Raw genomic sequence first — 18,282 nt, 5'->3', positions numbered from 1 at the left:
GTCTTTGCTTCTCAATTTGCTTTATAATTAGCAATGGCTCCTGTTTCCTACCACATGCAGAACTACTCCCATGGAAAAACATTTTAATTATATGTCATCTCTTTAAAAAATGATCACAGAAAGCAATATTTTAATTTCCACAAACTAAAAAATGAAATGAACATCTTGGGTTTGGTTGTTTTTTGGTTTAGTTTTTTGTTTTGTTTTGTTTTTTTTTTTTGGAAGTGTTGTGAATGAATGGATGACGTGACTCAATTAAGTGAAGCTATAAAAGTTATATTTTTTACAAAAAAGTTATGCACATGTTTAAGAGTTTTCGGCAACATGTTCAATGACGCAAATAAAACCTGAAACTCATAGTAAAAAAATACCCATGTTTCAGTACCTCCCCGTAACTATGCCTGTCATCTGAAGAGTAACTGATATATGGAGAATAGGAGATCATATCTGGGCGGTCAATGTTATAGATGGCTTTATTTTTAGGAAGAGCAGCCAAGTCCCTGTAGTCAAGAATTTCATCTCCAAGCTTTGCCTAAGAAAAGGAGGAAAGAAAGCAGTGAGAATAAGAAAGAATATGAGCAGGATGCAACCAGACAAGGATAGATAAATGTAGATAGAAAAGTCATAATCATAACAAACCACTTTTTGTGTTTGTGAACATTTAAATCTCTTGTATTTACTACACAATGCTAAATATTACTGCTGTTTTCTTTTATATACTGTTGCTCTCTACCTTGTCACTGGCATTTGGCTAACAGGAGTAGCATGGCATCATTCCAATTCCCTGGTTATATCCCACTTACTTCTGGCTGCACAAACAGAACTTTTGTTTATAGGGGACAGATATTGTAGTCTTTTCAGGCAAAACACACTCAATTTTGAAGTGGTTTCAGAGTGCAGAATTCCCCTGCTGTAAGCAGTAGTGAATAATCATATATGTACTTCCAACATAAACTCTCCAGATGCTGAAAAGCATTAGTCAGCTCCTTCATCTTTCCCTTTCAGTCGTGTCCCACAGCTTCACCTCCTTTCCTGACTATGTCTAAACAGCCCTTAATTACGGGTCACAAACCAGCAGATGATGGATTTGCACCACGGTGGAAGATCACAGATGCCACTCAAGCAAAGTTCAAATCCTCTCATGAGACTTACACAACCAACAGAGGGGAAGGGCTGTGCTGTTCCCTGTTCTCCTCTTATTACGCATATTCCAAAAGTGTAACTTATCATCAAGTTGCTACATTTTCACAGATTATCCTTAGGATAATTGCACCAAAACTGTATCCAGCACATACTATGCTGTAGATACGATGACAAGTTGGCCACATTGAGAGTGGAGAAATGGGCAGCATAATTGTCTCATTCCCACTTCAAGTTTTGCAGAATGATAAGCTCTTCGTTGGCAACAAAATGATGAGTGAATCTTGCTGTGCTCTGAAAATCTCAGTATGATCAGCTATAAAACTGTAATAATGCTTTCCACATGCAAAAATACAAAAATATCCAGGATTAATGTGTGCAGCAATTCTACTTTTTCTTAGTATGAGCTAAGAAAAGTTCAGTAGATTTTCCAGGGAAGTTTTCTATCAGGTTAATAATCCAGGAAGAAGTTAGTCTGACAACTTTCAGTTATCCCTTTTTCTAAAACAATGCATGAATTTGTGCAAACATAAATTACATGAAAAGAAGGAAGATTACTCTTGACTAAGAAAGTAGAACCAAGCTGCCATAACCATTACATATTTCCATCCTCAAAACTAATGAAAAAATGTGTTTTAATGAAGTATGTGATTCTTCAGCAATCTACAGATCTCACTTTCTTTGCAGCTCCTTTAAGAAGCTAAAGAGCAATGAAACAGCCCCTTCATGAAAATAAGTCCCTCCCTACTGAGAAGCCAGTGGAGAGCTCTGATGCAGAGACAGGTAATGCAAAAGTAAGGAATCTGTCTATCCCATCTGTTCCAGAAATACTTTGGGCAGCATTACACCTACAAGGAAGGCCAAAGAGGCTGTGATCTCACTTAAGGTATCCAGGCTTTTGAGAATTATTCTAGTGAATCCAAAGTAGTTCAGAAGTGGGAATATTTAAATGTGAATTACAGTCATTTTGGCCACTACCTCTCCATGCAGATGTACAACTTCCCATTGGATTTCACAACTGTCAGAAGTAAAACTTACCTAGTTGTGTAATTCCTTTCAGTTTAGATATAAAAATGTGGGCAAATTTGGATGAAGAAAAACCTTAGGGATACAGTTGCCTTTGAAACATTCAATTCTCCAAACATTCAGTCTACAAAGGTGTTTTTTTATTTTATTGGTTTCACCTACATTCAATTATGTGAATGGAGTTCAAATCTGCTCGGAAAGGCTCAAATTACAGCTGAGAGGCTTTAAGCCATTTATTCAGTAATTTGGTATTTTGGATTCTGGTAAAACTATGCTCTAAGTATAGAGTACCTATTTCATCTGGAATATGTAATTTTGCAATCATATAATTGTAAATACAATTTGTATAAAAATACAGTGTGATGTCTATTCCTTGCATGAGAGCACATATAACACAGCTTGGTAAACTAATGTAAGCCTTCCAGTTGGATATATTAGGTTGAAGCACCTAATTCTCTCTTAATAAAATTTAGCAAAGTATAAAACAAGATTTTTATTTAAACCTTATTTAATGTCATAATTTAGAAAGCAACTCATTTTTAATTAGGGACTCTGAGGGGTTGTCAGCCCTAGGGCAAATTTCAGTCTGGATATAATGAAGTCATCTCTAAAGATCATGAAAGATGCCCATTACCTTCCAAAGGCACTGGCCTGTGCCCTCTCAGTGCAAGAAGACACCAAAGTCTGTTATCAGCAGATGAAGAAAAAGTGTTATGGTTTCAATAAACCATCTGTATGAAGCACATTCAGGTTTAAGTCAAAACATGCTTCCTTCACCTTTCCCTATCTGACCACATGACCATGGCCCAGAACCACACCTGCCCTGCAATGGGGTGGTGTTCAGGATGATGTTAGCATTGCTCTGACTTCATGACTTTGGAAGTGCGAGCACCATGAACTCATGGTTCCTAAGATTTAACCGTCTTCTCTAAAATCTTTTGTCCATTAAACACCTCACAGAGCTCACCAGCTGGTAAGGTACAGTTTTACTACAGGTTTTAATGATCTGAATCCATGCTACTGCTGAGAGTTTCTGCCCTGCATGCACCATCCCACCCTGTTCTGCCTTCTACATCAGCATTAGAAGTCATGTAGACAGCAGGGGCTTTTTTTTGCCTCTTTGGTTGTCTAGAGGTTTTTCCTGGGCTATTGTTTAGCTCAGTCTGGTCTCAAATTTGAGTGCGTATCTCTGAGTACACACTAGTATTAGCAATGAAGATGAGATGGGAAGACATGGCCAGAGAGGGACAGGGCCACATGAGGGTGGGACCTTCCTTTCAGTGGCAGCAAGAATTTAGGTTTGGCAAAACCAACCACAAAAGCACACAAGACAAATCTTGAGCATGTCTGTATGTCACAACACTCCTGTAATAGAAAACACATGTAAAAAAAGATAGCCAAGGACCACTTTGATAATATAGAAGTCAGTAACATGTTTTTAATTCTTTTTACTTCCCTGTTTGTGAAAGCCAAAATAGGATTTAATCAACCAATCAAAATCAAGTTTTGACAATTAAGCAGTGAGAGATGGGACAGATAGAATAAAAACTTGCACTCCTCTGGGGAATCTTTTTTTCTAACTGACTCATACTTGCTAGACAACTTTATTCTTTCACAGTTCCAGCTGTATATTACAGTGACAAACATTAGTTATGTGCTGATTTAATGACAGCCTTTAAAACAAACAAACAAACAAAAACACCAAAAAAAAAAAAAAAAAAAAAAAAAAAAAACCACCAAAAACCAAAAAACCCCAGAAAAGGAGAATGGAGGTTTGTCCTTGACTTTTAACAGCTCATGAAGTATATTTAAAGTTGTTACCACAAACACCAATAAAAACAGTACCATCCTGCAGTTAGATAAGTGTCTCTAAAAACATATACCTCTTAGCAGAATTCTCATGCTTAAAAACACAATGAGATGGTGCATGCCTGAAGAAATAAAGCTCATCTGGCCAAAGAAAGTGGTAATATGCTCCCAGCCATGATAATAGGCTCCCAGCACAATGACTGTCCTCACAATGACATTTCTTTGCTGGTAATATACCACTGGTATTCACCAGCACTCAGAGTCACTGAAAAGCATTTAGAGAAGGGGCACTTGTTCCACTGCAAGTTCAGTCTTACTCAGATAAACAGTATATTGTATTCAAAATAACTTCTGTTTGAAGAAAAAAGACAAGTGTGGATCCAAAGCACTCTTTTGCTTGTCTCAGTGTAGTAGATAAGAGGTTAATATTTGTATAATATTGTCTGGAAGACAACTGCATCTCCAACAATTTTCTCACTATATGGTTCTAACTGATGAGGATGACCTGCCTACCTGAGGGATACCTGACCAGGACAAAGAAAAGCCCAGGAAATGCTGAAGCCCTGCAAGAGATATTTGTATGGATCACACCACACTTGCATTTTTTACCTATTGCTGGCAGCCTTGAGAATTTGGCCATGAACACTACACTGCAGCAATTTTGATCTGTCTCGAAAAAAAAAAAAAAATATAAAATTTTAGCATACTTGTTATTTCAAATTCTCTCTATGAGCTTTCCAGAGCACTCCTTAAACCATAAACACATCAAAGGTCCTCTGAGCAAGGGACTGGCATTTGGCAAGGCCAGAGTCCTGCAATCACACTCATGAGTGTTTCCATAAGCAATCAGATGCAGGCTCAGGAGCTCAATTTAGACAAGTTAAGTTCAAATCTAAGCTTGTAATCTACCTGTGGGCTGTACTGTTTACTTTAACTTTTCAGAAAGCACTGTGGTATTCTGCATGCTTTGGTATAAGCCAGCTCTAGTTGTAGTGTAAGTGCTATAAATACTCCACAAAAAATAAGAGGAAAATGCCAGAATTCTGTTATGGCAAATGCAGTATTCAAACATCTTAAACTCGAGAAAGTAATTTCATTTTAGAGGAATCACCAACCACAGTGGTTTGGAGACACTAACTTTCCATATAATGTGCTAAATTGTAGGAGGAAGCAGAAGGTTCTCCCCAGCCCACAGAACAAATTTCACTGTGAAATACTCACATAGATCACACGGCTTGGGGAACCTGATGTACTTGAAGCAGGTACAGAAATAATACTCTCAGAAGAAATCCTTGTTTCCTGTAGCAGGAGAAGCGAAATAGATAGGAAATACAGGAGACTCAAAGATAATATAACTGTTATTTCAAAACAAGCATACAAGACATTTAATTTAATTCAATCTTTACCACTCAAAAATGACATATTATAGAGAGCTCAAAACATACAGGCATGGAGTTAAAAATAAAAGAACACTTTCAGACAATCAATTTAACCTTTTAAAAATGCAAAAATAGTTTTACACATGGCTTTCTTTTCCATGTTCTTCAGAACAAAATGACCCAGAGCACTTCTGGGGTGCCAGAACAGCCTTTGGGCACTATCAGAGACAGGTCAAGTTACAAGATGATACAGTGGCAACATTTTTACTCCAAGGTTATGCCATCAAACCATTCTACAAGTCTGGAACTTGTCACGCTGCCACGCCATTCACTCACAGTGAACACGACACAGAAAGGGACATGAGGGATGATCATTTAACACAGACAATCTAATTAAACACCTTATCTGCACAGATAAAGCACTTTTCAGTTTTCCAGAACTTGTGTAAATGACATGAAAGTGTCACCATTGCACTGATGTCATGTAAAAACCATATTTCTCTTTCATGATGTCCCTACAGGATGCCCAAGGCAGAAGAGAAAAATAACGTTAGAAAACTGCACTATTCCAACATTTTGAACCCAGTTAAGGTCAAACGGCAGTTTTGGATTAAGCTCAGGATTCCCAGAAAAAGCTTCAGAGGTTATTTCTGTGTCCTGTGCCCATGGCCATGGGCATCTGGCTCTAGGCAGCACTGCTTGAGCAGAGGGGTTGGACAAGACAACCTGCAGAGGTGCCCTCCAAGCTCTGGGTCTTTCCAAGGGCAGACAAGGGGTCAGTCCTTTCCTGACAGCCCTTGGAAGAGCACAGTCAGGGCATTTCACTGGCATCAGCAGGTTCCTGGAGTTCCCAGCATGAGCCTTGCACATTTCCAGTAACCTCTTTGAACTGCCCACGTGGAAACCAGAAACGACGGGTGTCCTTCAAGGGTCCATACTGGGACCAGTAATGCTTAGTATCTTCATCCATGACACAGTGGGATTGAGTGCATCCTTGGCAAACCTACAGATGACACCCAGCCATGTGGTGGGGACAACATGCTGGAGGGAAGGGATGCCATCCAGAGGGATCCTGATAGGCTTGGGAAGTGGGGCCATGCAAACCTCATGAAATTAAACAAGGCCAGGGTCAGGGCACTCTCTAATACGACCTCCACAAACTGGGTGGTGAAGGTAGAAGGACTTGGAGGATACTGGTGGCTAAAGAATTGGATATGAGACATCCTACATCTCACACATGTTCTTTATTCTCTTCATGATCCATTACCTCTTTTAGCATCCCCATCCATGCCTGCTGCACATCATCTCCCAGCTTTTTCAATAAAACCTCACACCTTTGCTGACTCTATTGCCTCTGTACGTTCATTCTCTGTACTACACATTTTTCTCTGTCTTCCACCTACCTCTTTTCCCTGTATGCCTTTTTATAAACCTTACTTTCTCTTGCTGCTTTGATTCCTCCTGTCTTTTCCAGCTTTCTCCCTTCTGCTTAAAATCTCACTCTCCCATCATCTTTCTTTATGCTGTCACTCTCTTTCACAACTTCTTTCTCCCTTCCACTCCATCTCCAAAGTTTTGGAGCATGCTGCCACTTTCTCCTTTTGCCTTTGTCACCTACTTTAATTACATGCTGCTCATATATCTATATATAGGAAGATTACTTAAAAACAACAAATTGCAAGGTCGAACAGCCAATTTCTCAAGCAGTAGATCCCATTCCAAACTTTACAAGTTATGTTGAAAAGTTCATTATTACTCTCTTTGAAAAGGCATCCTTCCTTCTGGTTTTATTTTTTCAATTATGAGCATAAAGATAAGAAAATAGGAAAAAATCTAAGAAAAAGAAAAACTTCAGGGCTTTGGAAAATTATACGATATTCAGAGCTTGTCATAAAGAAAACTAGAGCAATCACTTCCCAAACACATGGGTACAAAATCTACAGCCAAGATACTTTAGGGTAAAGCCCAAACAATTTTTTTTTCAAACTGTAATTTAGTCAAAGTTGGACTTTCTAACACACCAGATTTAACAATCTTTCTACGGCTGCTGCCTGCTGTTCTAGCTTGTCCCATGTGCCGTTCTCCAAGCCTTGAACCAAAGCAGAGCTTTTTTGAACAAGGATACCCAGGGTACCACTTGGAGCACCAGAGAACATCAGAAGTGAAAAACCCACACTAGGCCTCTACATTAAGTGAGATAGTTGTAACTCATTCCCACCACTTCAGAAGGATCATGTCCTAGGGACAGCTTATTCATCTGCTCATCTTGTAATTATTCAGGTTGCCAGATTCTCCCCTTTTCCCCTTGCACACAGAGAGGTGCACAAATCATCCAACTTAAGGAGATACTTAAAGCCATAGATGAAATTAAATTGTGGCTGGCTTGCCAACATTTTATAAACAAATAATAAAAAAGAAACTCCAAGGAGATTTTTTTTTGTAAAAACTAAGTGAAAGTCCTCTGATCTTTTAAGTCCAGAGCCACGTGAAAAGAGGTCATGAACTGATCACATCATAATCAGACAGAAGTTAAAAATTAACTTCTTTTTTCTTATTCATATTTTCACATTTTTCCTTATTCAGTTTATATATATAACTCTTAGGTCAGCATTCTCCTGAAGTTATAGCTTTAATCACTGATTAAAAGCAGAATATTTATATTACATGATTACACTTCATTATCCAACCAGATTCCCATCATTTAAAATTTAAAATTACAGTGGTGAAAAATTTCCAAACCCTTCCCTCCATGCCTGCTGCAAAAAAAAAAAAAAAAGGATCAAGAATAATATGTCAATCAAATAACACTGCATAAAAACACAGTCTTTTTACCTTGCTTTTTTCTTCAGCCTTTGCAGCCTGTCTACAAACTGGATGCCAAATGGATGTTCCTGTAAAGTAAATTTAAAGTTCTGCTTAGTTCATTTCCATGATAAGAACCTTAAAAAGTTCAAAATAAGAATCTTATTAAATTTTCCTATAAGGTTTTAAACGACAGCTTATTGACTACTTCCCCTGCTAGTGCATGGATATTTTCAAAGTTCAACCTGACAACCTCTGAATACCAGTAACCCTGATCACAAACATTTAAAAGATTTCAGAAAGATCCATGTGCTTCAATATGGGAGATCAACATAAAAATCTCAGTCCTAAGAAGTGTGCTATGGGATCTCTGGAGCTCCTCCAGTCCAGCCTCCTGCTCAGGGCAGGTCCCATAACAGCAGGCAGGGCGATGTCTGGCTGGGCTCTGCCTATCTCCAAGGATGGAGAACCTACAGCATCTCTGAGCAACCTGTTTCACTCTTATGGTAATTTTTTTCTTTATATAAAGTTAGAATTTCCTGCACTCTTATAATACATATTCTTGTAATAGTCTGGCTCGAGTCATACACAGTAGCACACTGTGGTGGGATGGAATAATACTGTGCCATGTAACCGTAGCTGAAAATCCAGTCTGTCTATGACTTATTCACTGTTCTGATCTTGCACTTCCTATATGTTTGTCTCTTGTAAGTCAAATACCAAGGAACTGCATAAATTCAGGGGAATATCCATCCTGGAAGAAGCAGGAGATACAGAATGAACCAATTCTCTATTGCATACAGGTATTGAAACAAGGATCTTGAAGATATGTAAGTAAACAATGAGTGTGAGATAGAAACTCGAATAGTTTTGTGCTAGTCACAAAGGAAATAGTATTTAAAATAAGTTGAACATGAAGTTTGAAATAGCATTCAGTGGAAGTGGAATGTGTATAGTGATATAAAATAAAATAATTATTTTTAAGTTTTAATAGTAACCTTTACATGTATTCCAGTCTGAACTCAGACAAGCCACAAATTAAAGCTCCCCACAGTTAAATAATATGAGTGCACTGCAGCTTCTGCCTGACTAAATGGGAAGTTGAGAACCTTTGTGTAATAACTATTTAATGTTTATACTGGGTGGAGAGCACCAAGAAGAATAATTGGAAATGCTTTGTTTTCACAGTGGTTTGATAGTTTTCTAACTAGTGGATTTTGGAAACAAGATAGAAACAGAAAGCCTATTTCCCAGAAGACAGATGGAGATCATTAGAATTTATTTCACAAAAATAACCCAGATGAACCCAGACTCTTGCAGTAAAAGAGTACCTATAAGTACAGACCAGATAAATTATGTTTACTAAGTTACTGATTTTTTTGTTACTGAACAACTAAGAATCATTTTTATAGCACCTTTAAATTTAATGCTAAGTTATCTTCTACTCACAAGTGGGTTTGAGCTTGCCCCACTTGTCTCATTAATTGCTGTAAATTATCCCAGTTGATTTAAGAAGTATTTAGATCACTTTTTTTTTTTTTTTTTTTTTTTTTTTTTTTTTTTTTTTTTTTAACTACTCCTGTCTATAGCCAAGCATCACTGGCTGGGAAACTTTTTCACACTGAAGAAAAGAAGTCCTTTCCCAAAACTTGTCTGTTGGATGACCACTGAAAATTTCTGCTAAGGAACATGCTACACCCAAAGGAACTTTACCGTAGTTTATTAAGAGGATAAAGAACACATTATAAAACCCTGGGCTCTGACATTTTTTATTATCTAACAGGTTAGGCAGTCCAAATCACAGATCTTTCATGGCAATAACACCAGCTTCTAATGGAAACTGCTCTCCATGTGAAGATAAAAAGGGCATGCCAGTAAGCTGGTATGAACATTCCATGCGTCAGAAAATACAGTAAGATGGATCCAAATTAACAGAACCTGAGCATACCTTGCTATTATTTGAACTAATAACCAGAACAAATAGATACCCTTACAACAAATGGAACTGAAAGAGAAGATTGATTTGTAAATGAGTTTCAGAGGGTTTGAAATCTAGAAACATTTTTGTAGTCTGATATACTTTGTTCAAAGCATTGATTTCACATGGGATTTTAGTACTGCTAAGATCCTTCTCAATTGGAAGAATAACAGCATTTTCTGGCTCCTGAGGGCGAATTCATGAGCCCAGACAAGTACCACTATGTCTTTTAATGAGCTAGTTCTTGTTGCAAACCAAAGTGACAATAAAATAGTCATTTTAAATAAAGTACTAAACCATAATTAGATCTTACTGAGACCACTGTTGTGTTTTAAATAGAGTCTAACTTTTCCAGCTTAAGGAAAAATTTCAAAGTACACTTCTAGAAAACCATGGACAATTGCAAAGTTGTAAACACAGATCTGGGCATGCACGTGATTTTAGGATAATACACCAGCCTTGCAGCTCCCACATCCTACCAAGTTTCTCTTTTCCATTTTCGTTTGAAAAGATACTGCCAGTAAAACACATATGCAAAAGCCTTCATTTTCTCTGGTGTTTGCCCCTGTATTTAACTGCACAGGCAGTTTTCTTAGATCAGTTTAGTAGAGCTAAAAGTTGCTACATATGAAGGATTTCAGCGCATATCTATGTTAAATGACATTTTTTCCCACTGCATACTGTATTGCACAAGTCCTTCTGTAACACTGAATTTCTCCTGTGCAAGCCTGTGGCGTGGGCAAGCAGGTGTGGGCAAGAGAGCCAAGTGGAACTGTTTTATTTTTTGTTTGTTTGATTTACCTTGAAGATACATTTCTTCTCCTTCTGCAAACATCTGATTGCACCTGACACATCGTGCGCAGGTTGGGTGATAATGCTTTTCTCCTGCCTGTTTGGAAAGAAGGTACAGATGATTAAGCATATTAATCAGTTGAGCAGTTTTTTTTTCATTCTCTTGAACATGATTAATTTAATTAGTTAGTGGCAATTAGTTCAACACTCTCCTATAACCACAGTGTCAACTTCTCATTCTAGACAATTCATGATTTAAAATGTAATTATGGTCCTGCCTACACAAAACAAAACAAAGTTGATGTGCAATAGTTAAGTCTCTGAATTTACAGGATAGAAACAAATTTACGCAAAGAACACATTTTCCCTGTAAACCAAGTGCAGGGCAGCTTAGGACTTACCTGCACAAGGAATTTGGGAGGTCATAAACTTGAGCACGGACTGCAACTCAACCATATGTTCATCATGCTTCAACTGAATACATAATCTTAATGCTCAGCAAGAACCATGCTGTGCAAGGAATGTTTGTAGCTGCTTTGAAAGTGTCTTGCAGGTAACTTGTACTAAAGAGCTTCCATGAGGAACGTGTGTAGCCTGCCTATAGGAATGTAAGTTCAGAGCAGGCAGCTTTGGGTACTGTGCAATGACACAGACAGGCCAAGAGTTTTGCCATCTGTTCAGAGATGAATCCACATAATTTAATACCACCATTTTCATTGACTGCAATGAGAACAGAACTGAGCCCTCAATTTGCTCAGAACTACTTAGTAACTTAACAATTTTCATATATTTAAATTCCCAATTACCTGCAATATTGGCTTGAGCCAGTGACAAAAATAGCAGGGAGTTGTGCTCTGCTGAGTGAAAAACATGGGCCAGTCCCTCCAAGCTGCATTTCCACCCCATCTTTCAGATGGCACTCACAGAACAGAGTCTGGCATCCTAAAGACAGTGCTTGCACATGCTCCCAGCACTCCTCACCCTTCAAATTCCTTACAGAACTGAAAGCCAAATCTTGGCATCTCCTTTTTTCTTTTTGACCCCACACTCTTCCATGCTAGACAGAATTGCCCACGGTTTAAATGACTTGAGGTCAATGCCATTTCCACTGGGAACAAAAGCCAGGAGACCGAGTAACTCTACAGCTTAGAGCTAAAGTAAACTAGGTTTAACTTAAGCTAAGCCTGACTTCAGCAGAAATTCCCCTGAAGTTAAAAATATGCAAACTTCAGTCCATGTAGAATGTCTCATAACCTGCTTATCTGAAAAATATTGAAAGTGCTACTAGGACTGTGTGTGCCTTTAAGAAGCTACTATCAAGCATTGCCCCACTGCCTTCAGCACATCAATAGGTTCTCACAACACTGCACTGTAAATTCCCCTGCTATCCATCTAGAAATTTATCCCTGGTACTACAAGGGTGACTTTTCTAACTCTTTCTCATTTCCTAAATTTCAAAGCTTTCAGACGTATTTATATTAAAGAATGTCATCTGTGTATGGGGGCTATTTTGCCATCCACAATAACAATCATACGAATGCAGTAAATCCAAGTTAAAGAATCTCTGGTTTTACTCCATCAGTGTTAACTTGATTCACTCCTGAAAACCTGCTGCAGCATTTCAGATTGGCAATAAAGAAGAGCAACATATCACATCACAACTGCCATTTTGCAAGCAGCTATGCTTCAGTTTACTCTTTTTATGGTGTCATTTGTGCAGATTTCAGAGCGATTTTTGCAACTTTAGAAGATGGTCACTACTATCTGTGATGACACCTTTAAAGTTCCAGACCACAAAGTATCAGTATTGAGCTCAAACTTCAGGTTTAAAATTGCCTGCCTTAGTGCAGGTGTTTAAGCACAGAGGGTATTTAATTATCAACAGATAAACTTACGTTTGGCATATCAAACTGAAAAGAAGTACCATTTCCCTTGGAAGGTTTGTACTGCACAAGTGTTGCTAATGCAATGCATAGCCTCAATAACTCAACTGATTTAGCACAACTGATACAATTCCCAGGCTAACATTCCCTAAGGGAATGCAATGACTTCTTTGCTAAAATAAACTGCCAGGACAAATTCTCAGATAACCTCCATGCATCACATAATAAAGTCTATTTCCCCAAATTTAACAGTACAAGCAAATATGTAATTTTACTTCACTTTGCATAGTCAGTAATATCAGCCAGGTATAGAATGGCACAGAGAGACCTCTTTTATAATTAGACACAACTGTAACAGAAAAATTAGGGGAGAAAAGTGTAGTGATCCTTTTGCTGATGATCACACCAGGAGAACTCCAATGGATTTTGCATAATTATCTCTGAATTAAAATGGGACAAACTCAAACATTTTCATATAAGTCTAAGTGCTGACAGTAGCTTTTGTCGCCCCTTTTCAATTTTTTTTTTGTTCTTCTAATCAAAGCACAGAAGACAAGACATAGCAGACTCTTCATCACTTGGAAGTAGTTAAAACAGACCACACCATGTTTCTAAATGAGAGGTGCCATCTGAATCTGAGGCTAGGCAGCTGATGCAGGAATTAACTAACACTATTTATTGATATGTATATGCAGTTACCCTGATCAGATATCATAAATTATATTCAAACCCCGGACCTGAGTCTCAATCATGGAGTCCCTTGGGTGAATGCCAAGGAAGCTTTCATCACTGCCCCTTTCTCCTGTCCCTTCAATTTCAGGGTCTCACTGATTTCTTGGTCGCACCGATGAATAATTGGTTCCAGCAGAACCCAGATATTTTATAAGCTTAGGGAAGCAAATATTGTATGGTTTTGGCTTAGTTGTAATAAAGGTCTCACCATTTTTTCTCTTCTTGCTTATATTGATGTGAGGTAGTTCAATGCAGCTAACAAATTCCTAACCATATGGTTACTTCTTTGCACAGTTTGAAAGCTTAGTTTGACAGATTGTTGTCTCAGTGTTTAATAAAATACCAATACACACACAGCACAGAAGAAGCGACATTAATTTCTGAGAGATCTCTTATGGTTCAAGCGGTAGATTGTAAAAAACCTCCTCAATGTCCTACATTTGCTTCAAGACTGCACCAGTCTTTGTGCCCAGGAATCCAGATGTGAAGATAGTATTACTGTAAAGATCAACTTGAAGACTAATTTTCAGCAGAGATTACCTCAAACCCGAATAGCAAAGCATGTCCTTAGTAACACACAACATTAGCAACAATTTAATTTCTCTTCAAGTGACTATGCACCAGCTTTCCATAACCACCAAGTCACACTCTCAGTGTGTAATTTAAAGTTGAGTCAAAAGAGTCCTCAACACTCTGAGACAAAGCATTATGAGCTACTTCTTTCCCTTTCGAATGAAAAGTCTCCTCTGCAGAGAAGGAAGAGCCTTCTGGGCTAATTAACATGAGGAATGTTTTACCAGGGGAGCCAAGGACCTCCTGCAATCCTTGCCCTGAGCACAGGGACCATCACAGTGTTGCTGTCCCACAGCACACCAATAGACAAACCCATGCTTCACTCAAAACAGGACCAGAAAGCTCTCTAACAAAGTGCATACAACCACCTTTTCTCATTTCTCATAACTTGAGGGCTTGAACTAGGTAAAAGAGTAATAAACCTGATGTGACTAATGTGAACTGCATCATTCAAAGCACAATTTGAAGACAGTAAGGGGTGTTACTGGAAAGCCTTCAGAGCAGTATGATCACCAGGCCTTGAAAACATGCAAAGCTAGCAAAACTAGAGTAAATCATACCAAAAGGAATACCCTTAACTAGTTAAGTTGGAGTTTTAAATTAGCTGTCATCACTCAGGAAAAATGTATTACATTATTGCAGACAGCTCAGCAAAAAACTCTGCTCGTTTTCTGGCTATAGCTGCAATAAATGATGAAGTGGTAGAATATATAAAAGATGATATGTACAATAATTGCAACTCTATCACAATGACATTGCTTGTCTAGCTTCTCCTGCTGTTTCTAGAAGCGTGATTGATATAATTTTTTACTGCAGTTGATGAGCAACAACTGCTTGTGGATTGACACGAGAGATTGAGCAGCCTAAAGCTCAGAGCGTGAGCTGAGTTCTGGAATGAAGACTCAAGATTTCTGATGTCTGATTCATCACTAAAGTCTAAGTACATCCTATCTCACTGCATTACTCAATGAAGTAATTTGTAAAGGCAAGACAGATAGTACAGAAAATAGTTTAATATATTAGATAAATGTATAACTATCTGATTATTTTCCTGAGAATTAAAAGCTATCAGTAAATTTTCTCCTGTAAAAATAAAAAATAGTAACAATAAAAAAAATCTGTCTTGTTATCAAAATGCATAGTGATAATTGCCATCTTTTATTGCTGGGAGTAAAGAGTTTGTGGAAGTGACAAAAGGTTAGATTGCTGCAATGATTCAATCATATCAAAGCATATTTTCCATTTTAAGTGTATAATACAATATAGTTGCTATAATAGTGCCTCATTACCATTAAGTGTTATCTAATGAGGTAGATACTGCTAACCTCATACTCCAATCTCTAAATCAATTCCTAACTGTATCTTACCCTGAATAGAAATAATGAAAAACAGCCTACAAAACACTGAGCTGGTGGGTATGCCAAGGCATGGTGCAGCTGCCTGACCCACAAACAAAGCCCACAGAAGACTGGTATAAAGCATTCTTAGTTCAAAGCTTTTCACACGGAACAGATTTGTTGAAGAGTTGCGTCATCACCAGACAACCACCTGTCCAAGCAAAGGGAAACAGAATAAAGCACAAAACCACCAACAGTCAATAAGCCTTTCCATCAGGCAGCTTCTCAACCTGAAATGAAGGATTAAGGACCTTATAAAAGACATATGACTTGACTACTGTTGCTTTTCACGTGGAGGGAAGGTACTATTTGTATGGGATGGGAAGGTGAAAAGTACTTAGGCAGTGTAGGGATGGGTGAAAGGGTAAAACTTTGATTAGACAATAAATTATTTTTTTTCCTATATTTTGTCTCCATTTTCTGAGTAATTTCTATTCATGTGGACATTCCGATTTGTTCATTAAAGGCCACTGAGATTCCTTCAGGTAAACTTCATAGTACAGCCAACAGAAATAGAATTCATTTTAAAGCCAGGAAGTGTGTAAGTGACTAAATAATGACAGAATAATTCAGGTTGGGAAGGACCTCAGGAAGTCATCTAATCCAACCTCCTGCTCAAAGCAGGGTTGATGCTCAATTCAGATCATTCTGCTCAGGAATTTCTTCAGCTGAATACTGAAAACCTCTGAGAATATTGCTCCAGTGGTTAGTTATTCTTAGTGATTTTTTTTTTTTTTCCTTTTTATCCAGTCAGAACCTCCCTTCTTTAAATTTATGACAGGTGTCTCCTGCCCTCCCACCATGTGCCCCAGGAAGGTGCTTGTCTCCACATCCTCTAGGGCCTCCTCATAGGTATGGCAACACTACTATTAGGTCCCACTAAAGCTGTCACTTTCCTACGCTGAACAAGTTCAGCTCCCTGAGCATCTACTCAGGATACATGCTCCAGCCTGTCAACTATCACGGCAGTCCTCCACCAAACTCCCCTTGCTAGTTCTAGCACTTTGTGGAAGATTTCCTTAGAGATCTGCTGGCTCTGTTCTGCTCCCATTACCTATCATTTCATATCTGCTTCATTATCTATCATTTTAAACTCAACATTAAGGAGCATGTGCTTTCACTGGGAATACTTTTTTTCTAAGTATATAAATAAAAAGGGTGGAAAACCACTGAACTCCTTTAGTGGCTATTTAATTCATCCTGTTTATACTTCTCCATTCATCCCCCAAATGATTGTTTTTACCAAGATATTAAGCCATTATGTGAATGAATTGTACATTTTCTTAGGTGCCAGAAATGTACAGGAAACTGATAAAGAAGCAAAAGTATAAAAAGGAACTCCAGATTTTTTTTAATTTAATAAGGTTTTTGAATGAGATACAGCATTTTTTTTTTAAATAGCCCAATCAGTCACTGCATTGGTTTGTGAAAGCAAAATCACAATTTCTGTAAGTAAATGCATTTCCCTGACTTGGCTGAGATAAGGTTTTAATTCCTGCTCCCAGAACTACATTACATATTATCTAATAATTCTCTGACCTAACAGCACAGAACAGGCTTAGAAAATTTTCCTATCAAGTTATTCCACCAATTAGGCAAACCCAATAAGGGGTTGTTCTTGCTTATTCCCACAAGTTAATACAACCCTCCTCCTCTTGGCCAGCACTTCAACCCACATTGCACAGCATGCATTTAATCCAAAAGGCTGTGTACAATCTAGGGCTCAGATGTTTGTCCGTCTTTCTCTCAGGAATTCCATGAAGAAGATGCAAAGCACTGCACCATCAAGTGCTATCAATGAATGCACACACTGACAACTGCCACTGTATCCACATAGTGACATACTACAAGCACAATATTGGCCTCCATAAACTGAATTCTAAAGAGTATTTTCAAATTAGAGTGATGCTATTCAGAAAATAACCTTTGTGTTTGGAATAGAACACTGTGCTCAGTTACCAGCTTTAAGAGGAATAACATAAAATCTCCATTCACATTTCTAGCAAAGCCAGAGTTTTGCATATGCAACAGAAGGACCTTAAGAGTTACTCAGTAATAGTTACATACAGTAATGGTTAAGTTAGTAAACAGCTGTCATATCATCTACTGGGTGTGAAGGGACAGGCAACATTGTCAAGGCAGAGGTATTTAGCAAAATATCTATTGTTTATGTCATACAACAGTGCTGAGAAGAAAAAAGTGTGACAGCCAGAAGTTAAAGACAGAATTCTGTGGAGAAAAACTCTTACTAATTCTCTTAGTCACAGTGGACCTGACTCACCACTGAGTCACTTCAACAGCATGCCAGGGCAAATGAACTGTTTTCATCAGGATTTACACCACTGTAAATGCAGTGTAATGTTTTGTATCAATCATTCTCCTCACCTTCTCCTTACTGGATTCGTTTATGATCCTACTGGATGCCAAGAAACAGTCACATGAAATGTTCACTACATGCACCTGCAGCATTACTTATAGCTTTAGCAATCTCACATGTACAGTTATTTCTTGTTTTCTTGGTTCTGGCTCATCCTGCTTTGCTTTGCAGAGCCTTGAGAATTCCCACCCACATTTGAGTCATTTTAACTGCTTCCCACATGCTCTTTATTCTTCCAGGTATAAGGTGCAGATCAAATGCACCAACAGGAGCATTTATCTCAGAATGATAACTTCCTATAATACTGGACTCTCAGAAGAAGAAGCTTCTAATGGTTGTGGGAGAAAATAAAATAGAAGTAATTAAAAAACCGTAAATTGAGCAAAAAGAAATA

General features: G+C 38.0%; 1 protein-coding gene across 17 annotated transcripts in view; it reads right to left on the bottom strand.

Annotated features, from left to right (window-relative positions):
* The window catches only part of ABLIM2 (actin binding LIM protein family member 2), a 131,325-nt gene that overhangs the window by 39,489 nt on the left and 73,554 nt on the right, over positions 1–18,282 (bottom strand). For 15 of the 17 annotated variants that reach the window (XM_032108637.1, XM_032108641.1, XM_032108640.1 and 12 more), the window contains 4 exons: positions 10,936–11,023; positions 8,187–8,245; positions 5,197–5,274; positions 386–532 (listed from right to left, as the gene is read on the bottom strand). In XM_032108637.1, the coding sequence (XP_031964528.1) occupies positions 386–532; positions 5,197–5,274; positions 8,187–8,245; positions 10,936–11,023 (372 nt within the window). The remainder of the gene's footprint in view (positions 1–385; positions 533–5,196; positions 5,275–8,186; positions 8,246–10,935; positions 11,024–18,282) is intronic. The other 2 variants (XM_032108644.1, XM_032108649.1) reach the window with 1 other exon arrangement.

Source organism: Corvus moneduloides, chromosome 5 (genome assembly GCF_009650955.1).
Source record: "Corvus moneduloides isolate bCorMon1 chromosome 5, bCorMon1.pri, whole genome shotgun sequence".
Classification (NCBI taxonomy): Eukaryota; Metazoa; Chordata; class Aves; order Passeriformes; family Corvidae; genus Corvus; species Corvus moneduloides.
This window is presented reverse-complemented; position numbering and strand designations above follow the sequence as displayed.